This window comes from Drosophila miranda, assembly GCF_003369915.1.
Source record: "Drosophila miranda strain MSH22 chromosome Y unlocalized genomic scaffold, D.miranda_PacBio2.1 Contig_Y1_pilon, whole genome shotgun sequence".
Taxonomy (NCBI): Eukaryota; Metazoa; Arthropoda; class Insecta; order Diptera; family Drosophilidae; genus Drosophila; species Drosophila miranda.
This window is the reverse complement of record NW_022881603.1, coordinates 45,552,617-45,579,753: the sequence shown is the minus strand read 5'-3', so window position 1 is coordinate 45,579,753 and position 27,137 is coordinate 45,552,617. Positions and strand designations below refer to the sequence as shown.

The 27,137-nt window shown below is 44.9% G+C and overlaps 1 protein-coding gene across 1 annotated transcript; it reads left to right on the top strand.

Annotated features, from left to right (window-relative positions):
• The first annotated feature begins 6,040 nt into the window (after nt 1-6,040).
• On the top strand, nt 6,041-14,075 carry LOC117190773 (rho GTPase-activating protein conundrum-like). The gene is made up of 9 exons (XM_033395833.1): nt 6,041-6,118; nt 7,048-7,219; nt 7,284-7,351; nt 11,790-11,960; nt 12,029-12,117; nt 12,172-12,438; nt 12,493-13,042; nt 13,108-13,626; nt 13,681-14,075. The coding sequence occupies exons 2-9, from the start codon at nt 7,105-7,107 to the stop codon at nt 13,801-13,803; spliced, it is 1,902 nt and encodes a 633-aa protein (XP_033251724.1). The 5' UTR covers nt 6,041-6,118; nt 7,048-7,104; the 3' UTR covers nt 13,804-14,075.
• The last annotated feature ends 13,062 nt before the right edge of the window (nt 14,076-27,137 follow it).

Below are 27,137 nucleotides of genomic sequence, written 5' to 3'. Positions count from 1 at the left end.
ACGCGGATCCCAGGCAAAACGCAGCCCTCCTCCCGCCCAACCGACCGAGGGGCGCTGCTGCATGACGCACGGTGCGTAGTCGAACCGAACGCGAACATGCAAGAAAGATAGCTATGAGACTAACATTCGAGGAAAATTAGCACTAAACTTACTAAGAAACTAAGCATGCAATCAAAATACAAATACCACTACAATTACTAATTACTAGAAAGGTGTGTAAGGATGAGTAATTTAATAAGAGGAAGTGAATTAGTGGTGGATATAATATGGTAGAGGGAATTATAATCCGAGCATAAGACCCTAAACGGTTCATGCAAGGAATAATTCGATCTACAAAGTGGAAGGAACAACGGTATAAAATTTCTAGTCAGTCTAATAGGAATCGTGAAGTTTATGCGGCTCAACAGATCAGGGCTGTCTATGTCACCCCTGATCAAGTTGTGCATAAATATCACAACAAGCATTTTTCTACGGTTAACTAAGGATGGGAGGTTTACTAATAGTAGTCTACTAAAGTAAGATGGGAGTCTTACACCCGCATCCCAGTTAAGGAGCCGCAGAGCAAAGAGTAAAAAGTTTTTCTGTACTGATTCTATACGGTCCTGGTGTACTTTGTACTGAGGGCACCATACACAGGAGCCGTATTCTAAGATCGGACGAACAAGCGAGGTATAGAGAGTCTTTGTTATATAGGGATCGTCAAATTCCTTTGACCACCTCTTCATAAACACAAGCACGCCCATGGCCTTATTTACCATGGTAGAAATGTGTTCGGAAAACTTTAACTTGGGGTCTAACATAACACCCAGATCATCCACCAGGGTAATTCTCTCAAGAGAACCACCAAATAGGGTATAGGGAGCCAACAAAGGGCTAGAACGATGAAATGTCATAACTTTGCATTTCGAGGCATTAAGGTGTAACAAGTTTGCACAACACCATGACTGAAAGTTATTGAGATCGGATTGCAAGCGAGAATGAAATGAAATGTCCTTGTACTGGACACAGACTTTAACATCATCCGCATACATAAGTACTCGAGAGTAGGTTAATACTGAAGGCAAGTCATTAATAAAGAGTGAGAAAAGTAAGGGGCCTAGATTGCTGCCCTGTGGTACTCCCGAAGAAACCTTTACTGGTAAAGAGAGGGAATTTTTGAAGAGGACTCTTTGAGACCTGGAACAAAGATAGCTAGAAATCCATCTCAGGAGGTTGGGCGGAAACCCTAAAAGGTGAAGTTTATGCGCTAAAAGGGAATGGTTTACAGAGTCGAATGCTTTACTAAAGTCGGTGTAAATAACATCCGTCTGTAAGTTACCTTGAAAGCCTTTAATAATGAAAGAGGTAAACTCTAACAAGTTCGTGGTGGTTGATCGCCGCCTTATAAATCCATGCTGAGTTGGAGATATAAGTGACTTGCAGAGATGTTGCAAGTGCGGAGTTAAAACCTTCTCAAACATTTTAGGAATAGCGGATAACTTTGCAATACCTCTATAATTTTTTGCATCAGACTTGCTACCTTTTTTATGGAGAGGAATTATAAACGATTCCTTCCAGATCGGGGGGAAGCAAGAAGAATCAATGGACAGGGTGAATAGTTTAAGCAAAGGTCCACACAGAGCCTCGGCGCAGTACCTGAGTACACAACCTGGAACCCCGTCTGACGGTTGGCACTTGCAGATCCCGCGGAGTGACCTTTTTACGCCTCGGAGACTCATTCAGCTGTTGCAGACTGCCAAATTGAGACTCCATGGCTAGGAGCCGATCGTATTGCTTTTTAAAGCCAACGGTCAGCTCCTTAAAGCCCTTCCGCGTCTGCCTCATGAAAGCCACCATGTCATTCTCCACCGCACGGTACGCCTCGCAACTGTAGTGCAAGCCATTATGCTTTGATATGGCATTACCCACAAGGCCAGAAAATCCAGCCCATTTTGCGTGCACTTCGCTGTCGCAGAGCCTGCAGGGGATAATCGGCTGATCGTGGGTGATCTGCTTATTGCATGATTTTTTGGCACATACAACAGAAAACTCCATAATAAGAAATTTGAACAAAATTAGAATCAAATAATATTTTAAAACAAATGGCTATCAAACCACTGTGCCAGACAAACGCTAATAGGAGGAGAGGAGAACAGTTGCAGCAGCAGCTAATGAGAGAGAGAGCTACTGAAGAGAAAGTTACGAGAGCGAGAGAGAAACAACAGTTATTTAAGTTTAGGTGATAGGGAGAGGGTGATAACACAACAAAAGCTACCAGACGAGAGCGGACTGCAATGCAATGTAATGCGTACTCACTCACTGCAACAACACACACGTCAAGCCGACGCCGAAAAATAAAAAGTTAAATAATGTTTTAACACAAATCAAAAGGCATGCACTCGCGGAATAGAATAGGTTTCCAGATTGTTGGCTGGTTAGGAAGTTAATTAAAGTTTATTTCGGAAAACACCGGCTGTTTATTCAAAACAAAAGGAAAAAATGCGGAGCGCAAAAGAAATACGCGTCTGATCACTACGAAAGAGAACGAACCGAATTTCCGAAGGAAATTAACAAAATCAAAAGGCCATTACAGTTGCATGCATAACTTCAAAAACGAAACGAAATCTTTTTATTTTGGAAGAACAAGTGGGCTCATGTCCGCTAGCTCTCGTTGGTTCAAGTTTGCGGTCGCCTATTAAATGCCCCCCGAATAAATTTATTTTGTGCTAATCCAGGTTTGTTGAAAGCCTTGTCAATCTTTATTGCGACAATGCCACGAATTTTGTTAGTGCAGCTCACATGCTCAATACCTATGCTGCGGCTCACCGTTTTTCATTGATGCTGACTCCCATGCATCTGCTAGTCGGCAAAATGCTAGTTTCGCTGCCGCCAGATTCAGACTCGCCCAGACCCGACTGCAGCCTTTCGTATCTGCCTTCAACATCGTGGTATGTGGTCCGAGGAGGTCGCCAACATAGAGCCAGCCAAAGTGGTGGCAATTGACGAAGACAACGTGCCCACTCAAATGTGGCTCACAGGAATAGTAAAGGAGACAATCCCAGGAGCGGACGGGACCCACTGCAGAATTCACATTCGCCATGCCTCTGAATTCAGCTATCCCCATCAGTACATATCGACATGGTCGATCGACATGGTGATCGATCTGGCCTCTCCTCCGCTGTAGGAGGTCCATCTTCTCGGCTTGGTCCCATCGCCGTTGCCAGCGGGCTATGCTGCCCTCGCGGCGCTCACTGCCAACCGTCATGCCGCTCTGCCGCTCTGCCGCTCGTACGAAGGAGGTCCAGCGGGACCATGCCTGCCACAACTATTGCGGCGTCCTCTGACACCGTCCGGGAACAGCATGCAGCCCTGAGGCCACAGCGTCTGTATGCGCCTCTGCTATCTCTGCTGTATGACGGCACCCTTATTGCTGTTGCCCACACAACTGACTCATAGAGGATGACCCACTGCGGCGATGAGCTGTCTGCTGCGCTGTCTTGGTCCTCCAGTATTGGCCATCATCCTGCTAATGGCCGCTGTTGCTGTGGCTGTTTTCGCGCTTGCATGATCAAGGTGCGCTTTGAACGTGAGTCGCTGGTCAAGCACTACCCCTAGGTATTTTAGGGAGGGCTTGGTAATGATGGCAGTGCTGCCAACCATCACACACGCCTGCTCGACCAACTTCCCACCACTTATGCGCACAGCCTCCGACTTCTTTTCCGCCAGGGACAGTCCATTCGTTGCTAACAAGGATATTATGCTTCCAACTGCTACGTTGCATCTGTCCTCTGACTGTTTTTTGTGTTTTGCCACCGTGACCAGTCCGATGTCGTCAGCAAAGCCCACCAGCGTGCAGCCTTCAGGTAGATTCAGGCGCAGAATTTCATCGTACATCGCGTTCCACAGGATCGGTCCTAGGACTTGTGCTACTTCACTCCATCTTCCGTGTCGTAGAGCAGGACACGGCCCGTGAAGTAACTTCGCAACGTCTGGATCAGGTACTGCGATTTGCCCCTACTCCTCGGGGCATAGAGAATGCTCCTCCAGCTGGCCGAGTTGAAGGCGTTCCGCACGTCTAGCGTACATACTAGGCAGTACTCCTTCGTGCCTCCTGCTCATCGCGTTCCTGCAATGGCTTCTCTGGCCAGGCTCGTGACCTTCTGTATGGCGTTTGTGGTGCTTCTCTGCTTCCTGAACCCAAATTGGAGCGTCGAGAGGCCATGTCGCTGTGTCAGCTCAGCCTCGAGTCGGTTGCATATCAGCCTCTCGAAAATCTTACCCAGACTATCTAGCATGCATAATGGTCGGTATGCCGATGGGTCGCTAGGTTCTTGCCTGGTTTGGGTACCAGGACAAGCCTCCAGCGTTTCCATGCTATTGTCACGTTCCGCTCCTGGATGCACTGGTTATACATCAGTGTGAATGCTTCCGGGTGGGCGCTGGCCAGGCATTTCAGGGCCGCATTGGGGATTCCCCCGGGGCCTGCCGCTTTGTCGTTCTTTAGTTTGGCAGCAACCTCCTGCACCTCCCTCTCCGAGAAGGTGATGGCCGCCTGGACCTGATCCTCGTCGCTGTCTGCCTCCGGAAGTGGTGGTTGCCAGGGAAAGAGTGCGCCGACAATTCCCTCACTTGGGCGTGGGTTGCCTGCAGAGCTTCCCCATGACCAATTTATATGTGCCTCCTAAAGGTTCTGAATCTGCCGCCTCGCAGAGCTGCTGGAAGCATTTGGCCTTGCTGCTTCTGATTTCGTCTCGTAGGGCTCTCCGGTTGGCCTTGAAAGCCACCGCTTTACTCTCAAACTGCAGTGTTCCTCTGGATCGCTGGTACACGGGTCGAGCTGCGCAGCACTCCCTCCTTGCTTGGACGATGTGCTTGTTCCACCATGGCGGTGTCTGCTTCCTCCTGTCTTCCTTCGCAGCATAGCTGTACCACATGCCGCAATGACGGTCATGATTATGGCTCTCGCGCTAGCTTCAGCATCCCCGGCGGCATCCAGCGTTGCTTCTTTGTAGCCAGTCAGTTGCGCTCGTTGCCCCCTTGTTGCATTCCTGATGGCGGCTGTGCACGTCATCACAGCACGGTGATCGCTGTGCGTGTACGTACTCAAGACTTGCCACTGTGCGTGGCGCGCGATCTCCGGGCTTGCAAAGGTGAGGTCTATGATGGACTCCCGGCCTGCTTTGCTTTACGTCGGGGTGCTTCCTATGATCAGAAGACAGACATTCAGGCTTGTAAACTCGTCCAATAACGCTGTCCCTCAGGGTGTGTTCCTGGCACTGAAGTCCCCCGCTATTATGACCGGGGATCTGTGTTGGGCGTCGTTGGCTATGTCCCTGATAACCGCCTTATATTCGCGCTGCGTGAAGAGTCGTAGTGTAGATGAAGCTTTTTGCTGCCATTACCGTTGATCATTGTAGTTGTAGTTGGTTGTTTTAACCCCATCCACATGTTCAAGAAGGGCTATGTGAGAATTCTTTCCAACCCGATTGGACCACCACCATCCGTGAGGCGACCTCCGCCGTTGTAGTTGGTTCCTCCCGTTCAGCCCAAGCCAAGCCAATGCCCGTGTGATCATTGTCTTGAGTCTGACAAGGATCTTTACCAATGCCTTGAATTGTTCCATTGTAAACTAATGAGCACTAAAGCAAACAAAACTGTACAAGTATCCGGGTCATTCCTTCGATCAAAGAATGGTTTAAAATAGCGAGCGTGTTTGATTTTAGTAGACTATATTTATTCAAGTCTAGATTTGAGATAAAGTCAGTCTGGTGGTCAGTCACCGATTAAAAATTGACTTTGAAATTTTTGTAGGGTCTACATATAATATTGGATGTGTATGAATTCGATTCATACATACATACATGTAGTTTTAGAGTAAACCTGATTTTCACATAGCTCCTCTCTCTCACTGCATACACATGCATACAGATGTGTATTTCTTGCACACCTATTTTATATGCATACATATGTTTCTATATACATTTGTGAATGTTAGTAAAGTTGTGGATTTTATCATAAACTTGCTTAGTTGATTTCGAATTTTCGTTGCAGACAGTCGTTAAATCATACATATATGTATATCGGAGCGAATAGGAAAATATTGACATAATTATGCATTAGAAAATATATGTAATTGAATGTATGTACATATATGCACATACATACATATCTATGTATACTTTGTGATTCCTTTTGCAAAACAATGCAATGCTCGTACCGATTTAAGTATTAGTCATAAACATTGACAGATTAAAACTTCTTACATTTGTCTTTTTAAACTGGAGATTTTTAACATACAGATGTGATTGTTAACGTGTATGCATACATGCTATGTTCACATTTATTTCTTTGCAACATAATAAAATTGAATAATGAGAAATTATAATATCAACTTATGCATACATACATATGTACATATACATATGTAAATACGAAATAGCGTTTATGCATATTTGTACATCTTTTTATGGATATGTGTTAAACTGTGTATGCATTTTAACAAAACATGTTTTGAATTCGTATCAAATTTTAACAGTTGTCTCCTTTATTAACTATGTACATATGTATGTATCTTTTGCAATATCTTGAATCTTATGTACAAATTGTAATCTTTATCTATCTATCTCTTTTATTAAATATTTTGTTATTGCTTACCGATTATTTTGTTGCTTGGTCAACAAAATGAAATAAAATCAGCAGAACAACAATAGGTAATTTATGCTATGTATGTATCTAAGAAAATATACAATCATATGCAATATACATACGTGCATACAATGTTGAACTTGTTTTTAAAATTTGCAAACAAAAAACAAATGACCGAGCAGCAAAACTATTAAATATTTAATTAAATATGAGTTTACTCAATCTCAGTACCAAGAAGGTTACTTTGAAAAGATTAACAAGTTAATATTAATTATAATTTTATTTATTAGTATACTTGTGACACCTTTAATCGGTTGTATAAATTAGTTAAATTATCAAAATATGGAGTAATAATATATTTATATGAAATTGTAAATTGAAATCTACCTAAACCAATTTAAAACTTTACTTTAATCACTCCAGTGAATTCGGCATACCTTTCATTTTTGAGCGAAAGATTGTACTATTATTAAGAACATAATGAACAGTAACACTTCGCTGGATAATACATCTGATCAGGACTATTCTGAATTTCTCAACGAGTATTTACTGCAAGCCAATTCCCCTAGCAACGAACCTGAAGTGAATTACGAGGGTGTGTATGTTTTGAATATAAGATATTCACATATTACTTCGAATTCCATCGTCTTTTTTCATAGATGGTGAAATGGAGGCAGAATGGCTGGTTTCTGCTGGATACCCCGAATTGACAAAGCCATTTGAACAAGTAAGTTTACTATACCTGTTGAGCTACTGAGCTTCTCCAGCCCAGATCAGCAGAGCTTTTTCTGAAATTTAGACTAGATAATTAGAGTTTCCTGCCCTCCACCCGATTGGCTCTAAATTGAGATGAACAAGGTCCCTGCTCGAGGTCCAGGGCGATGTTCAGATGTAGGTCCACCTATAAAAAGAGAGGACTGTTTAGCTCGTTCGGAAGAGCTCTGTAGGGGCTCCATGATGTTTGAAGGCAAGTTGTAATGTTTAGATGAAATCGATCGATGCTACTTTCCAACGTTGAATAGGATTCCTCAACCTCTGCTCCATCAAGCAGAATCGGCAAAATTGACACGAATATCTTATTTGAACACGGCTATGATTTGCCAAGTGTGATTCACGGGAGTTCCCAATCTCGTCGTAGTCCAGCTGCTTGAGCTCGTTTTTCACGGTCTTAAAAGTGCCGTGCAGCTCCTCGATCTGCTTGAGCCTTACAACGAGCATGAAGTGGTCAAATAGAGCAGAGCTCTCCAATATAACTTCAAACTGTTTCATTATTGCCAATTGTGCCAGTGCTTACCACTTCAGGAAAGGCACCCTGTTTCCAGTAGCGATCACTGCTCCGTTGTCTCTCGCATCCATATCGGTAACGCTTTCGACACGTTTCCAGCCGGAAGATGACCGAAAAGAGGAAGAGGCAATAAACACAGCAACAACCGTAAGCAGTTGCTCTTGCACAAATGAACAAAAATTTGTTAACGATCGAAATTTTATGTTTTTTATGATACAATCAGTTTATGTTTTATCACGTCGGGGTCACCAAATGTTGAGCTACTGAGCTTCTTCAGCAGCGTAGTTTGCGATATATTTAATGATAGGTCGATAGTTGTTTGGTGTTATATGGTATATTTGGGTGTGCGGATGCGATAGCGAGATTAAGCGACGAGTAAGTTTATCAATTCAAGACGGGGTCGGATTGAAGGTTGGTTCGAGACTGTGTCAGATTAAAGAAGTGAGTGCTAGATCAAGACTAAAATCAAGGGCAGGCGGACGAATTGCCCGTGCCCCAATGCAAGCGACAGATTGAGGAGATATAGAAAGGGCAAAAGAAACAAAGAAAGACGCGAGAGATCGGCTGCATAGGCATATGTGTATGCATATATATATATATATATATATATATGTTACAGTGTGGCACAGTGGGCAGTGCAATGAACAAACAATAACAGGGATTTACTTTACTTCTGCACCACTGGCTATAATCTATGGATTATTTTCAAGCCATTTCAAGCTATAATATTAAAGGGATATATAAAATCGAGTGGTTTCTTGCGAGTAAGGTTGGTTAAGATGACATGGACACCAATTTATTAGCATCAAATCTGTAAAAATCAGAGGGCAAAGATAAGTAATTGTTTTTGAACAGACTCGAGCATATCTTGATATTTTTGTTAATGACGAAACCAGACGAAGCAACTAATTATAAGATAGGCCAGACAAAAGAAAACAGACAAAAGTTTAGTGGTATAAGAGTCAGAAAATTCCTTATACCATCTTTTGATAAAACCAAGGCCTCCTTTGGTTTTATTTGAAATAGTGAATAATATATGCAAAGACAATGCCCAAATCATTAAATTTGTACAGGCGTTTCAAGGGAATGTTATTAACTGAAATGTCAAAAAAGTGCTGTTATGGAAGATCATGACATAATCAGCCAGGCTCCGTTTTTTACATTCACAAAAGTTTTCCGATTTACGTTTAAATACACAAATTTAAATTGGGTAAAGTAAACTGCATTTTATACAACAATACGAACCTTAATTGCAAAAGGAAAAAAATAGATGACTTATTGATGCATTAACATAAACTTGACACCTATATTAGGGTAAATTAACTTTTGTTTTCTTTATAAATAATTTTATTTTAACCCAACCTCAAATTTGGCTCGGAAGAAATTGGCCAGGGCAACAACAACAACACGTTAAAACGAAAACGAAACGTTTTGGCTGAAAACGTAATCCGCAAAAGTAAGTGAGAAACGGAACCTGCCTGAATATTTGGAAATTTGAATAGAAAGAACGTTAATTTAACACCAAATACTGAGAGCATCGTGATCCGATTAAAGAAATAACGAGGACAAGGAATCACTATAAGAAAAACATAGCTTGACATCGTCAGCATACATTAGGACTCGGACTGAGTTAAAACTTGGGGAAGACCATTGATAAACAGGTTAAATGAAAAGGAACCAAGATGGCTACCAAGTAACTATTATAGCACAGAGTATTAAAAGAGAAAACTTCGATTTTGCTTTTGAATACTTAGAAGTACCCATGCTATGGCATATGCCATTTATCTGACCCAACGATAAATCGGACAGAAAATCGACGAAGTTCTGCTTCACGGATGGGAACATCAGGTTAGAGTCATCAGGAGGAGACCAAGAGACTTACTATATCGATTTAAGTTTAACTCAATAATAAAGAAAATTTCTTAAGCTATCAGTGGACAAAACCGTTTTAATTTGGTTCTAATGAGCATTTTGCAATTATAATTGGATTTATTTTATATTATCAATGACAGAAGTAGCACAGAGCTTTTTTTAATTCAGAAAAAAAATTTATATATTTATGTGTTTTTATAACCGATACTCAAAATGAGTAAATGAGTACAAAATATACCCCTATAGTATATTAGATTTGTGGTAAAAGTGGATGTGTGTAACGTCCAGAAGGCAACGTTTCCGACCCCATATTCTTGATCAGCATCAATAGCCGAGTCGATTGTAATGCCTGTCTGTCCGTCCGTCCCTATCAGCGCCTAGTGCTCAAAGACTATAAGAGCTAGAGCAACGAAATTTTGTATCCTAAGTTTCGTGATATGTCACTGTTACAAGTATATTTCAAAACTTCGCCCCGCACAATTCCGCCCCCTCAAAGGACGAAAATCTGTGGCATCCACAATTTTAAAGATACGAGAAAACCAAAAACGCAGATTCGTAGAGAATGATCATATCTTCTAAACTGCAGAATCTGAAATAGATCGTATGTAATTGAATACGATAACACACACGTGTCATAGCCGGCTTTGCTTAGCGCAAAACATTAGCGCCTAGATCTCAGAGACTATAAGAGCTAGAGCTACCAAATTTTTGATTGTTTGTTTGTTTGTTTCAAAATTTCGCCCCACCCCCTTCCGCCCCCAAAAAGGACGAAAATCTGTGGCATCCACAATATTGAAGATATGAGAAAACTAAAAACGCACAATCATAGAGAATGACCGCATCTATGAGATTGCTGAGTCTGGATCAGATGGGATAATTTTTATAGCCAAAAGGAACAAATTAAATTGCAGTGGCTACGCAGCGCCTGACGAAATGTTGAGACACGTTTTCTGTCTCTCCCGCACGCACACGTTGTCGCTTAATGTACCCATACTGACTATGTATTGGGTATAAATATAGAGTTGCGGTCGCCGCAGTAACTCACAACGTTCCCCTCGTTTTTATCGATAAAATTCTTTTAAAGGTGTTTTTTACTATAAAATATTATTTTTTTACAAATTTGTTCATTGAACTCTTAAGTAAAATTAAAACGTTTAAAAAGCCTTCGGCTTTGGGAATATCTAAGTTCGGCTCTGGGAGTTCGAATGTTCTGCTCTGTGAGGACCAGACGCTCTCGTCGACTCTCCTTGGACTTAAGTCATGAGGCAGTCCTGCATACGTATTTTTACACATTTTAGGTATGCATTCAGCGTTTCGTTATTCTGTCGGTAGCAAAAGAAAATTTTATTTTTTTTTTACCTTACCTACTCCAGGTCTTTTTAAAGACCTGTTTCCACTAAATGACAAATATTCTATGTGTACGTCCCTTACATCTCTCTCTTTCTTTTCTTACCAACGAAGTACTCGTATCTTCAAAATTGTGAAACAAAATTGACTCGGTTACTTTGGGATAATATGGCACACAGAAGCACATAAAATCTAGCTACTCAAGCTCCTTAGTTTCTTAAAGATGTGTTATTAGACAAATATGTGCTATTGATGCAGATCAAGAATACTAAATATAAGATTATGGCAAATATGGATTATTTTTTTCAACGATTAGTTTATCCATATCCACCTTATTCGTTTATCTATAGATTTTTACAAAACATACTTTAAACGACGCCCAATTAATGCACCTATACAATAAGAACACAAGGGATCCATTTATTTCGACTTTTCCCGAGTTTTCAAAGTCAAAATTTTAGGCGGGATTTTTATCTCCCCCTCCCAGCTACCGCCTTAATACAACTACACTACTAACAAAAGCCGTAATAATAACAGATTGTAAAATTTTTGTAAAGAAACTACTTAAACAACAATTTTTAAACGATTTTAAAGCCACAGTGTCGAAAAAAGTTAAATTTTGTTAATCAGTGTAATATATTTATCTTTTATTTACACACAGGGACTGGAACTACGCACTACGGAACTTGAGCATGTACTCGCTACACTTTCAAAACCACATGCTGACGTCATTAAACAACGCGTTCGGGCTTTGAATCAAACTGTACGCGGACGCACAAAAAATCGATCTAAACGAAAGCCTGATATTCGTGATGTATTTCGCGATTTTGATGTAAATATAATTTAAAAGTTTGTCAAAATTAGTTTATGTAACTTTGTACAATTTTAAAATATGAAAAGGAGTCTAGTACGGGCACACGCTCTCGAAGTGCAACTCCAGACTCACTGGATTCCATACAAGGCGAGGAGGTTTGGGGAAACGCACCTATGTAAGTTAAATAATGGAATCTTTTTACATTCAGTTCTGTTGACATTTTTTTTAGCCCAAGCTTTGTAAGTGTTTTTGAAAACAACGGTGGCAACGAAATTGTTCAACCATATGTGGCAAAACACTTAAAGCAGAAGTTGAGACGAACACCAAGTGCGCCGCTTAAAAGTTCTACATCTACTGATATATTCCGCGGATCACACGTACGCTGTGACTTACCTATGCATTCGGCTGACGGCGTTGAGTTACTTGGTTATTCGCGGATTGGCACTATTCACTTACCACGAAATCGATCCGGCTCGGATCCATCTTGCTCGGTTGGGTAAGTTGTTGTAAAAGCATTCAATTGGTATCACTTATTCCTTAAACTTATTAGGCGCTCTCGAGGACATCTACTTCGGGACTCGCAAAGTGAAAACACATCTTCCGGAGATTCTAGCGACGAGTGCACCTTGATTACGAATACCTCCTCAAAGAAAATTATTGACCAGGTGCATGTGAAATCTCTCAGTGTTCAAAATTCTCCGCCTTCGCGGGAAGGTCTAAGCTTCGAAAGTATTTGTCGCGATACCTCTAGTCCAGAAACATTAGATAGTTATGATGTTGATTTAAAATGTTGCTCAGATATCGATTCGATAAGTGAGACCGATCTTAAACGCCTTCAACCTATTTTTTGGTTAGAGTTGGCCACAATATTCGATCGCAACCAGGTGTCCTTAGATAAACGAAAGCCATTTAAACGTCGTCGTAAAGAAGAGGGTAGTCTATTTGGAGTATCCCTGAACGCTCTTATACGTCGTGATCAGCAAGTCACCGGCAAGGATTCGACATTAGTTCCACTGTTTTTAGAAAATTTGCTCGACGAACTTATAAGGCGGGGCGCCAGGGAAGAGGGTATACTACGAATAGCTGGGCACAAAAATAAGGTGATTCCGGAAATTCTGTATACGTTATATAAGTAATATTTACACATACCATCTATATATTACAGACTGAAATACTTTACAACGAATTGGAATCAAGCTTTTATCAAAAGCCAGGAAAACTTTCCCAACTTCTTGTTACTGCTACAGTTCATGAACTCAGCGCTCTTCTTAAACGTTGGCTGCGAGAGCTTCCTCAGCCGTTGCTTACCAATGAGTTGATTCAGCTATTTTACCAATGTCACAAACTTCCGTCGATGGATCAAAAAAGAGCCTTGTCGATTGTTTGCCAACTCCTACCACACGAAAACCGCAACACCCTGCGTTCGCTCCTACGCTTTTTAAATTATATAACTGAACTTAAAGATATAAACAAAATGAATCTACATAACGTGTCCACGATTATTGCTCCATCTTTCTTTCCGCCACGATTTATACATCCGACAAACAAAAATAGTATTGAAGAGCAAGTGAAAATGGCAGCACAGTGTAGTCGATTGACTAACGTTTTAATATTGCGTGCGGAGAAACTGTTTCAGGTAGCAAATAACCTAATTATGGAATCCAAGTGCAAGAAGGCACGATTGGTACGTTTATTCGTTAGTTTTAAATGTTGAACTAATATAATTATTTACTCGCAGGGAAAAAAAGGAATATTTCGGCGAGTAAAACCGGTTGTGTCATTAGAACATTCAATGAAACCAAACCCGTTACTGATGGAGAACCACATTAAAGACGATAGCGGTAACAACAAAGTTGATTAACAAGTTCTTGGCGAAAGATCTCATCTAGATCGTTTTTTTGTCTAGGATAGAAATATCTGATTTTAATGGGTGCGTTGAATGCATTTAATTCGATGTATGTATTTAAGTTTTTTATTTAAATAAGTTGCACAAAAATGTTATTAAGCTTTAAATACAATAAAAAACGGTTAACAACATAAAGGAGACTATCCTGATTTCTCACAAAAAGAGTTATATATGACAGTCACTTGTACCCTAAAAGTCAGAACTGTAATAAAAAATGTAAATTGTTATGTTTCTGGGACATTTTATTTATTTAAAATTTATTTTAAATTTATATAATTAATTTTCCGAGTGCGACCAATTTGTTTTTCTGCTAGGTATTTCTTTCGCTTTTTTTTTATATATCGCATTGGAAAAGTGTATTGTGCGAATTCCAGATACAGAATCTGTTCGCATCAGCAAAAGTGCGAAAGATTTGTAAACTTGCTTTACCTAATACCGACCGCAACTCTACTATTATACCCGATACTTAGTCAGTATAGCTCTCCCCCGGCAGACGACGCGAACATTGAGCGACAAAAAGTGTGTGCGAGAGAGACAGTAGCCTGAACGTGTCTTCGCGAGCTGCGCAGCCACTGCAAATTGATTTGTTCCTTTTGGCTATACAAATTATCCGATCTGATCCAGATTCGGCAAACTGGCAGATATGGTAATTATCTATGATTGTGCGTTTTTTAATTTTCTCGTATTTTCAAAAATGTGGATGCCGCAGGGCGAAATTTCGAAATACACATGTAACAGTGAGATCGAACAGAAGTGTGGATACTACATTTTGTTGCTCTAGCCGTAATAGTCTCTGAGATCTGTGGATGCCACACATTTTCGTCCTTTGCGGGGGCGGAAAGGGGTGGGGCGAAATTTTTAAAGTACACTTTTGCAGGTTCGAGGCTGGCAAAAACCCTCTAGCTGAGCCCTCCACGAAGGTGCCGGCTGGCGATGGACACTGCATTATACCGGGCGAGGTTGAGTTAGCCACCCATGACACTAAGGGTGCTGCAACTCAATCTTCATAAAAGCAAGGTAGCGTCGGCGGAGCTCCTCATTGCCATGGAGCAAGGGCCCGCCGACATAGCTTTAGTCCAGGAGCCGTGGATTGCGTCAGGCAACTCTGTGGCCGGACTAAAGTCCTCAAATTACAGCCTTCTCTACTCAACATCGGTAAGCAGGAACAGACCCGCCGTACTCGTACGGAAGGGAATCCATGCTCATCTTATGTCTCATTACAGCACGGATGACCTGGTGATGCTGGAGAGCGAGGAAAAGCGCCTAATGGCAGCTTCCTGCTACATGGCACACGACAGGCTCGCCCCACCGGAAGAACTTAGGAGTCTGGTGACAGAAGCCGGCTCCAAAAATCTCCAACTCCTCATCGGTGCAGACGCCAACGCCCATCACAATGTGTGGGGAAGCCCTGACATCAACGATAGAGGTGAGTCATTCCTAGACTTTATCTTATCCACTAACTTAGACGTAGCAAACGTGGGGGAGGATCACACCTTCGTGGGTCCCACCTCGTCAAACGTGCTAGACCTAACTCTTGTCACGGGAAAGAGTACCTTGGTATCTGACTGGAGAGTCCTCGAAAGACCATCCTTCTCAGACCATAAGTACATTCAGTTCAAGTGCGAATTCAAACACTCTTCGAAGATAACAGTCTATAGAAACCCCCGGAACACAAACTGGGTAAAGTTTAAAAAGACAGTTACTTCGAAGCTCGCGAATCCGGGCTCAGTGAAATCCGCGGAGGATATAGAGAAGTCCCTAAAGACCCTATCGAACGAGTTACTGAACGCCTACCATGCATCGTGCAAACCCTCGAGAACGAAGAGGAGGTCCAAGCCACTCTGGTGGAACCGAGATCTCTCTCTCCAAAGGAACAACCTCAAGGAATTCTTCAAGATCGCTAAACAAGCGAACGAAGAGATTGTCAATGAGGAATATAAAATCCTACTTAGGAGCTACAAGAAGGAAATACGTAAGGCACAAAGGAACTCGTGGAGAAACTTCTGCTCCAACATCGAGAAAGTGCCCGAAACCGCTAGGCTCCGGAAGGTCCTGAGGTCACTGACGCCAAGGAGCATCAGGACCTAGCAACTGAAGAACAGCACCCCCCAATAGGTCTGTTAACCACTAAGAGAATAGACATAGACTCCTTCGCGGGCATAAAAGCACCAGGACTGTTCGGGATATTCCCAGCCATGATGCAGTTGACCAAAGAGGTTATTACCCCATGGCTCTTCGCAATACACTCAGCATGCCTAAGTACGGGCTATATCCCCATCCAATGGAAAACCTCGAGAGTTATCTTCCTCCCTAAGGCAGGAAAGTGCAGCCACGTGAGTCCCAAGGATTACAGACCGATAAGCCTTACCTCCTTTATACTAAAATCACTAGAAAAGCTGTTGGATTTGCACATCAGGAATGAGGTAGGGGGACTGATGTCAACAAACCAACACGCCTACACCAAGGGGAAATCAGTGGAGACGGCACTACACGCGCTAGTAGCCCCCATCGAGAGCGCCCTTCACAACAAAAAGTATGCCTTGGGAGCATTTGTGGACATCTCAGGAGCATTCAACAACGTGGCCACAACCGCAATAACAAGTCGCCCAGAAGCTAATAACATACACCCAGCAATCAACGTCTGGATCAAAAATCTCCTAAGTTGTAGACGGGTGCAATCGGAGTGGGGCACTGCTTCCATGGTAAAGGGGGCACACAGAGGCACACCTCAGGGTGGAGTCCTGTCGCCACTACTGTGGAGTTTGGTGGTCGACGACCTCATTAAGAGATTTCAAAGGAAGGCCCCAAAAATAACAGCTTATGCAGACGACATAAGCATACTTATTACGGGCGTATGTCCCTCGACCCTCAGCTCCTTAATGGAACGTACACTCAGGGAGATACGTGTGTGGGCGGAAGAGGTGGGACTCAGTATCAACGCGGACAAGATGGACCTCATCCTCTTTACCAAGAGGTACAAGGTACCGATATGGACCCCCCCGAAAATTGACCAAACTAGGCTGACTCCAAAATCACAGGTGAAATACCTAGGCACAGTACTGGACAGCAAGCTGGCATGGAGGCCCAATGTAGTGGAAAGGGTGAAAAAGGCTACCATTGCGCTTTATGCATCCAAGAAGATGCTCAGCAGCACATGGGGCCTGTCACCTGCTCTAATGCACTGGATCTACATCTCGGTGGTGCGACCAACTCTGCTGTATGGAGCCTTAGTGTGGTGGCAGGCTACTGAAAAGAAGACATACCATAAGCTTATGGAAAAGACTCAGCGACAGGCTCTGCTCTGTATTACAGGGGCGCTGAGGTCAACCCCAACAAAAGCACTCGAAACTGTACTCGGAATCGACCCCCTGGACATTCACGCTCGCCTGATTGCGGGAAAGGCAGCACAACGCCTCATAGCATCAGGAAATATATCGCCACAAGGATACGGGCATAGTTCAATCGGCAGGGAAATGACCAGATCAACTGATTATATGACCCCCCAAACTTGCCTTGACGTCAAAACAACCACATCTTTGGGACCTGAAGACTGGAAAATTGGAAGGGACCAAACTGAGCACCTCAATATATATACAGACGGCTCCAAGATGGACGGAGGAGTAGGAGCGGGCCTATACCCTGAGATAAGGCTGTCGTATAAGCTACCGGACCAATGCAGCATATTCCAGGCAGAAGTTTTTGCCATCGGGAAAGCAGCGGAGGTCGCTCTTCTCACAAAACGAGCACACGATGCGGTCAACCTATTCGTCGACAGCCAAGCGGCGATAAGATCCATGCAGTCGTCCGCGGTCAGTTCCAGAAGTGTCTTGGCGAGCAGGGAGGCATTAGACATCCTAAGCACGAAAAAGACAGTGCGGATCTATTGGGTTCCCAGCAACCAGGGCATCGAAGGAAACGAAGCGGCGGACGTACTAGCTAAGGAAGGCGTCGGGCTGGAGAATAGGAGAACCGAGAACGTGCCTGTCTCCCTTAGAACGCTGCAATGCGATCTAGAGAAGCAGGCTAGAACACAGACTGATAGCAGGTGGAGTAGTACCACCACCTGCAGAACCTCGAAGATAATGTGCAAGGAACGCAACGAGAAACTTAGCTACTACCTACTGCACCTACCACGAAAGGACTGTAGATTGCTAGTGGGAATACTTACAGGTCACTGTCTGGCTGCTGCACATGCAGCAAAGCTAGGCATCACCAACAGAGACAGTTGTAGGAAATGTGATGAACCTGGGGCTATCGAAACCCTGGAACATCTCATCTGCAACTGTCCGGGTCTCTCAAGAGCAAGGAGGAGATACCTGGTCGCCCCAGTGCTGGCATCACTGGAAGATGCCTCCAAAAGGACGCCACAGGAACTGCTGGCCTATGCTAAAAACACCTCGATTCTCGGGGACTTTAAAACCACCTAAACACTCCCGCGACGGTTCATACACCCCCCTATCCGGATAACTAAGGGCCAGATTAGCCTATGCGTGGCCCCGCTGAGGGCCGTCCGGGTTAACCTAACCTAACCTTTGCAGGTTCGATATCACAAGATTGTGTATACCAAAATTGGTTGCTCTAGCTCTGAGATCTAGGCGCTCACTTTTTGTAATAGGCAATGCCGACCATGAAACGTGTGTTAGAAAGAGACAGAGCGAAAGAACGAAATTGTTTTCATCGTTCTATCTATAATAATTATACGATCTGTTTCAGCCTCTGCAGTCCAGAAGATAGTCATTCTCTACGATTCTGCGTTTTCGGTTTTCTCGTATCTTTGTGGATTGTGGCTGCCACAGACTTTCGTCCTTTGTGGGGGCGGAAGTGGGCGGGGCAAAGTTTTGAAATACACTTGTAACAGTGACATATCACAGAAGTCTGGATATCAAATTTCGTTGCTCTAACTCTTATAGTCTCTGAGCACTAGGCGCTGATAGGGACGGGCAGACAGACAGGGCTCAATCGACTCGGCTATTGATGCTGATCAAGAATATATATACTTTATGGGTCCGAAACGCTTCGTTCTGCGCTTTACACACATCCACTTTCACCACTAATATACCTGACGCAGTTTGAGTGTTTTCCGACGCAGTTTGAGTGTTTTCCAAGTGCGGTTGTGTTTATCACGAGCTCCAAGTTTTCCGGCAAAAAATCCCGCGCCACGCCTGGCAACTGAAAGGAAAGCTGTTAAGAGCAGGTCACTGAAGCACCGGTACGTACTGCGTATGAAATCGGCCCTCGCCGACCACCCGTTCTGTTGCAGGGGCATATCCAGTGCGCTCCGTGCAGGAGGGGGAGAGGGGTGAACTCTTGTTTGGCGCCTTCCGCTATACACATTGTTGGTGGTGAAGCAAAACAATTTTCTCACTCAAATTTTTCTTTCTTTTTCTGTTTACGGTTCTCGCCGGGAGCCTCCCACTCAGCAGCTGATCACTGAGCTACCAGGTGATCGCGCAAGGTGGCAACTCGGACGGTGTTGCCGGACAGCCTAGTACGGAACAGGGCTGCCGGAGTGCCGGAGCAGAGTTACGCGCCAAACGAAGTTTGAAATTTCAAATTAAAATCGACCCAGAATTAACTGGAACATCGAGCAAAGGAATGGAAGAGGACGAAAACCTGGCTTTCATGAAGGGCAGCAAGCTCGCCCGATCGCCAGCAGCTGCGTCAGCTCCAGGAGCAGAGTTACAGAGCATGGACCCGGTCGCCCGGGAGACCCCTAAGAGGGTACGGGACCCAGCCAGCCCAGAGAGTTTGCAAAGAAAAACGCCCCCTAAGAGAAGAAAGGCTTGCCAGGAGGCATCCTGCCCCGAAAACCTCCAAGAGCTGGGAAATATCTTGGATGAAGTCCATAGCAGAATGATGGGTAAGAATACGCGCCACATCAACATGGCGACGAGAAACATGTTCGTGCGAATGAAGGAGCTTCACACGAGCATCAATGAAGCAAGCCAAGCATCAGCAGCGGGCAGAAGCGCCAGGCAGGAAGGCCTCGACGCCGCAGTCCTGTGCTCAAAATGCTCACAGAGCACCAAGAGCATGAGCATGGACAAAGAGCAGCAGACAACGACAGTCTGGAAGAAGGATGCCGCGGAGCAAACGGAGCCGTGGCGTAGGCTAAGCCAGCCACTGGTGGATCCGGGTCCCCCCCCTCCCCCAACGCGCGCAAGGCAGCCAAAAGGCGCCAACGCAACCAGGAGGCCGCAGAAGAAAGCCTCGTTGCCGCCACAAGAAGACGTGGCGACTCCCAGCGTTATGAGCCAGACTAAGAGCCCCGAGATTCCGGTCAGCGGATGGAGGGAGGTGGCCAAGAAGACGAGGGCAGCCAAGAAGCCGGCTAGGAAACCTCACCGCCCGGACGCCGTGGTCGTCGAGGCGAAAGGAAAAACCTACAGCGAGGTGCTGGCCCTGGTTACCCGGAGAGAAGACGGTCAGCTTCAGGACCTGAGTACGAGCGTCAACAAGGTCCGCCGTACCGCAAATGGTAACCTGCTCCTTGAGCTGAACAGAGGCGATAAAGAAAGCGCAACAAGGATTAAGGAGAGCCTCGAATCGGTACTGGATGGAGTAGCGGAGGTACGAGCCCTTTCCGAAGACACGAGGACGAGGGTGCTAGCGATCTGCGACCTGGACCCGCTAGTAACCGCGGAGGACCTTCTTAAGGCCGTAGCGGAACAATTTGCCATTAAAGCCGACTCGGTGAATGAGGGAAGCCTACGCCCATCATACCGGGACACCCAGACTGCCGTAATTGGACTGCCGAGCAAGGATGCTCAAGTGGTCCTCGGCAAGGGCAAGGTCAAGGTGGGATGGACGGTATGTAAGATCAAGGAGAAGTACTCGCAGCCTAGGTGCTACAAGTGCTTGGAGATTGGGCACAATGCGCCAAACTGCCATAGTGCGGTGGACCGAACTGGGTGCTGCATTCGCTGCGGCGTCAATGGGCACAAGATAGCAGACTGTCCAAACAAGGCAACCTGCTTCGTCTGCGCCGGGAGAGGCCGAGAGGACAGAGGCCATCAATCGGGAAGCCGGCAGTGTCCCTTCTCGAAGCTAGGAGAGGTAGCCGGAACAAGAGGATGGAAGTGATCCAGCTCAATCTGAATCACTGTAGGGCCGCACAGGACCTGCTCCTGCAGACGGTGAGAGAACTTAAATCGGACCTTGCCATACTCAGCGAGCCGCACAAATCAGGTGACAACGAATCCTGGGCGACCGACAGAACAGGGAAGGCATCCCTGTGGGAATGTGGAGGCGATCCCTGCAAACTCAGCAATGTGCTGGCAGGAGACGGATTTGTGCGCGCGAGAGCTGGCAACCTATGGGTATACAGCTGCTACCTAGCGCCCAGTCTACCCCTCGAGTCCTTCGCCCGAATCATTGAGGAACTAGCTGAAGACGCAAGAAACCGCGGGGCAGTCCTAATCGCCGGGGACTTCAACGCGTGGGCACACGAGTGGGGCTGTCAAGTCACCAACGCAAGAAGCAGAATCCTGCTAGAAACTTTAGCATCGCTAGACCTAGCGCTGCTGAACGAGGGCTCCCAGCAAACCTTCTGCAAGGGTAGCGCTGGGTCAATCATTGACCTAACGTTCGCGAGCCCTTCGCAGCTGCGCAATGCAAGGTGGCGAATAGGAGACGTGTACACCGGAAGCGACCACGAAGCCATAGTATGCACCATTGGCGAACGCCCCAGACCCAGCAGATCAAGCGCGAGGAGCAAAGCCTACATCGTGGACCCGCTCAACACCAGCGCTCTGGCTAGAAGCCTCGAGACGTGGGAGGCCCTCGGGGACACAAGTGCCAACGAATCGGCCAACCAGCTCGCCTTGCGAATGGAGGAGGCCTGTGACAGGAGCATGAGACAGCGGAAGCCATTCATGCGGCACCACGAGCCAATCGTGTGGTGGAACGCCGACATCGACAGGCTCCGGACAACGTGTCTAAGGGCCAGACGAGCTATGCAGAGAGCGCGACGCACGACTCGGTTCGTCACATCGCATGAGGAGTATAGGACCACCAGGAAGGCACTGAAGCATGCAATTCGGAGCAGCAAGCGGGAATGCTTTCTCCAGCTCTGCGACACAGCGGAACAAGACCCCTGGGGCAGGGCTTACAACATCGTTATGAAGCGGCTAAGTGCCGGGAGCAAGGCGCCAACGGACCCCAGCACCCTCGAGGACATCGTGCACACCCTGTTCCCCAGCGAGCAACAGAGAGCGATGAAAGCGAAGCACCGATCACGGGCATCGAAATGATCACGGAAGCGGAGATCCTGGAAGCCGGTAGGAGCCTGCCCAGCAAAAAAGCCCCAGGCCCGGATGCAATCCCAAATAGGGCTTTAAAACTGGCATTGGCACTACAGCCATCCGCCTTCGCCGAGGTCTTCAATAAGTGTCTGCTAGAAGCTACCTTCCCCGATAGGTGGAAGATTCAAAAGCTACTGCTGCTCAACAAGCCAGGAAAACCACCAGGCGAGCCTTCCTCGTACAGACCAATTTGTCTCCTGGACAACGCGGGGAAGGTATGCGAAAAGCTCATTGCACGTAGGCTCAGCCGTGCCATTGAAGATGCCGGCGGCTTGTCGCCCAACCAGTATGGCTTCCGGAAAGGCAGATCAACCCTGGATGCCATTGGCATAGTCACCAACATAGCGGAGAATGCAATAAGTGGGACCCGCTGGAGAGCGGGCCAAAAGCAGTACTGCCTGCTGGTTACCCTGGATATAAAAAACGCTTTCAACTCTGCGGACTGGGGTAAAACGATGGAAGCCCTACGGAGGCTACGGATTCGGAATACCTCCTGAGAATAGTGGACAGCTACCTCAGTGAGAGGGTGCTGCTGTACGAGACGAGCGAAGGGATAAGATCATATAGAGTGACTGCTGGAGTCCCGCAGGGGTCGGTGCTGGGGCCGCTCCTGTGGAATACGATGTATGATGGAGTTCTGCGACTGAACCTTCCCGAGGGCACGACGGTCGTCGGGTTTGCCGATGACGTCGCCATCGTAGTGGTAGCCAAGGACCTTGCAGCAGTTGAAGCAGCTGCAAACGGGGCAGTCCGTGCCGTGGAGACGTGGCTCGCCATAGCGGGATTACAGCTGGCGGCCCACAAGACCGAGGCTGTTCTGATTAGCAGCAGGAAGAAGGTGGAGACGGCCCGAGTGTCGGTCGGCGGACACGACATTACTTCGCAAAGGGCTCTTAAATACCTAGGAGTAATGCTGGACACTAGGCTTTCATTTAGAGAGCACTTGGAGTACGCCAACACAAAGGCCGCACAGACTTGCCGAGCACTCTCGCGAATCCTGCTCAACACCAGGGGGCCAAAGCAAGCAAGGAGGAAGCTGATCACCAGCGTCGTCTCCTCTCAGCTCGTGTATGCTGCCGCAGTGTGGTCCAAAGCGACGAAGGTGCCGAGCTATATGCGAGGAGTCGAAGCAACGCACCGCTTATGTGCCATCAGGATCGCCTGCGCGTTTAGAACCATATCTGACGACGCAGCACTGGTCATCGCGGGACTAGTCCCAATAGCAGAGCAAGCGAGGGAAAGGGCCGAGGTGTACGAGCTATCTCGCAGGGACACCCACAATCCTACCACCGGAGACGAGAGAGAATCACCCAGGCACGAGACCGTCAGGAGGTGGCAGATGAAGTGGGATTCCTCGACTAAAGGACGCTGGACCCACCAGCTGATTCCGGATATCAAGCTGTGGTTGGAGAGGAAGCACGGACAGGTGGACTTCCACCTCACTCAGATGCTGAGCGGCCACGGATGCTTCAGATCGTACCTGAAGCGGTTTGGACACGAAACGGAGGACTGGTGCCCATCATGAGGTATCGTGGAGGACGCTCACCACGTCTTCTTTGAATGCCACCGTTTCGAGTACGAGAGGCGCCAGCTAGAGGATGAGCTAGCCACCAGCATTAGCGTCGGAGGGATCGTGCCGCTCATGGTAGCGAATCGCAAGGCGTGGGATGCCACCACTAGGTTCGCCGCCACTATAATGCGGGAACTACGGAGAGCGGAGAGGGAAAGGAAAGTGTCGGAGGAGTAAGGAGGAACGGCTGTGCGAAGCAATGCTTGGCGGCCGTACCGCATAGCTACGCCCCATTACCCCACCAACAAACCACAGTCCCAGACCCCCACAACTAGTTGCTAACCTTATATAAGAACTAGTATTAAAGCATAATAAAAGTAATAGAATACAAAAAAAAAACACTAATATACCCCTATGCTCATTTTAAGTATCGGGTGTAACAGGAGTGAAACAATGACAGGCTATTTTTAGTGATAAGGTGCTACAATCTCAAGAAAGTTACATTTCAGGACAACGAAGATAAGATATCCCCTGTCATGGGGGGGCTGGGACCTGAATCTTCATCTCAACCTATCCCGCATTCCCAGAGAGATTACTATGCATTCTTATTAGATCCGGTCTCACTTCGACAGGAGCCGTACACTGCAGTTTTCGGTTTTTTCATATCATCCAAATCGTTGTTGCCACAGATTGTTGTCCTATGTGGGAGTGCTGGAGAATTGAAACAATTTAGAAATACACTTCGTCTGCGTACTAAATTTGGTTGCTCTAGCTCTTATAGTCTCTGAGAAAAAGGCGACAAACAAGACAGACTCGTATGTTGATGCTGATCAAGAATAAATGCGCATACTAGTAGATAAGCCGGCAAACCATTTTCGTTGCTCCGAATGATGTTCCTTCAAAGCATGTATTGAATGTAGTTACGATGAACGTGGAATGACGGGAAATCTGAAATCACGTAAAAACAAAAGTCATTTTACTGCAGCACCTTAAAACGAAAACGAAAGGTTTTGGATTAAAACGTAATCCGCAAAAGTAAGTGAAAATCGTCGTCTGCCTGATATGTGACAAAACGAGAATTAGGGTAGGGGCAGTGCCCCGGTTGTGGGCATCATTTTGCTTTTGCCTCATAACTTTTGACCAGACCTCGTATACATACAATGGTATGTATAATGGTTGACCCTTTCAGGGTGTCAAAAAAAAAACTTTATCTACGGACACATTCTGAAAACAGTCAGATCAAATCTGTTTTTGCTTAACTCGCTCTTTACACTTTTCTTTTATTACTGTTATTCAATAAGCATTTTGTTACGAGCGAACGATAAAAGTGACTTTTGTCTATGTATAAGTTGTTGTCAGTGTGGAACTTATGGCAACAATCACTTGCCTATGTTAATGAAAAAGCTTCTCTCTAAGTGCGGAAAATATTAACTATTTATTAACGGTTTAGCTAAACTCTGATTAATAAATAATATATATATATATATATTATATATACTGTGTATGTACACAATAATGTGCATGTTCACTGTTTGAAATCGATTTTTCAGATATTATTGGGCAATTATTGTTATTGGCAAAATGCAGTTGAATTTCTGACGGGTATAATCTTCATTATCATTACAAATATTCTCCATCAACTCTCTTCAGTTTCCAACAAATTTTCAAATCTATAGAAGTATATTACAATACATATAACCTAAAAAATTCAGTATTTTCCTTGCTTTTTATGTTCGACGTCCCAATGACATTGTTGACTGTAACACACACTCAAATTGATGTTCATAGCCTTATCACACTGGGCACCATCCAGCATCCATTTTTGTGATGGTTCGTAATAGCCTACTCCAACAGGCGACCATCTACCATCCATTTCTGGGATAGTCCGTAAGGTTTTGCCGTTCCGAAAATTTCCAGTTATCGCACCATCCATATGAGATGTTCATAAAGCGCACGTTTCTATGTGATATTCAGCCGATGGTTTTCAAATACAGCCCTTAAAATCGATGAATGGCAAAAATATTTCGCGCCTAGACATATTTCAAATTTTACTTCGAATTGTAAGTTGTTAAAGACTACAAAAAAAAAACAACAGACATAATACAAAATGCAGAGACCATAATTTGGCACTGTAATGTATTTGCTTTCTTTTTTTATGATTATTTATTTTGCCAATAAATAAATGGACTGCATAGATGGAAAATCCGCAATAAAGATTTGTCATGATAGTACTGCGTATTTTCGGGAGTCCCGAAATACTTCCATTAATTTCGACCGGGGCAGATACAACTGCTGCTCTAGTATTCGTTCTGCAACAAAGGCGCCGCACCAAAGAGAATTCAACTGGGCAATCATCTACATATTGTTCGGAAAAATTATAGGATAAGCACCATTAATGTCTATTTTACACGGTTTTTTAGGAACCAATACCGTGTAAAAACAGAATTTTGAAAAATACCCAAATACTTCTTGAGTACCGGGTATAAAAATGTATATGTAATGCTCTTATTTGTATGGGCGAAAAGCCCGACTCGACAATGTTTAGAGGTGCCGACTTGAGGTCAAAGAGTGTAAGAAGGAGTGGGCCAGCTGGCCTATTGAGGGGGCAGCGGAGATAAGCAACAGCAGTAATAACAGCAGCAGAGGAACAGCTGATTAGCAGCAACAGCAGCAGCAACAGCAGTAGTAACAGAAGCAGATCAACAGCGGACAGAGAAGAATGTTTCCTATGGCAGCTATACTATATATCGCTCTGATCGGATTGAATTTTTTTTGTGATTTGAATATTATAATATAATAATTCAGTTCCAAAAATTTGATCGCGACTTCTTAATATTTAAGCCAACAATAAATAGTTAACATTCAACTTTTCAGACTAATGTGCACTAATGTGACTAAATTATCGAGCTGCCAACCTCGTCTACCCATAATGCTGTCGGAAAGGGGAACAAAATGGGGAATAGTTGATAAAATCAAAGAAGCCTGTTTTGATACAGTTGCGTCCAATTCTGAACGACTTAACGGCGCTACATTCCGCCTACAGAAACTATTAGACCAAAAACTCTTATACCTTCCGTGCCGACATCACATAAATGAAATATATTTACGGGCAGCATTTTAGTCATGTGCCGAAGCTACATCAGGTACAAAAGTTCCACTCTTTGCCAGATTTAAAGATCACTGGAACACCATTGAACAAACCAAGTTTAGGTTTGGTCTGAGTTACATTTGCAACAAATGTACCATCCACGCTGGATGCATAAGGCGATTTATACCTTAACAATGTATATTTTTCAAGAGGAGTTTAAGTTGAAAACTCGAGAAGAAAAATATTTGCGCGACGTTTCTATTCATCCCCGATAGTCAAAATGAGTAGAGGGGTATATTAGATTTGTGGTAAAAGGGGATGTGTGTAACATCCAGAAGGAATCGTTTCCGACCCCATGTATATAATGTATATATAATCTTGATCAGCA

What these genes read in the sequence shown, in the direction of transcription:
- LOC117190773 (XM_033395833.1), top strand. Translation starts at nt 7,105, where the DNA reads ATGAACAGTAACACTTCGCTGGATAATACATCTGATCAGGACTATTCT. An exon ending in TGACAAAGCCATTTGAACAA is followed by an intron (nt 7,352 to 11,789) that starts GTAAGTTTACTA and finishes ATTTACACACAG; the next exon opens with GGACTGGAACTACGCACTAC. An exon ending in GATCCATCTTGCTCGGTTGG is followed by an intron (nt 12,439 to 12,492) that starts GTAAGTTGTTGT and finishes TAAACTTATTAG; the next exon opens with GCGCTCTCGAGGACATCTAC.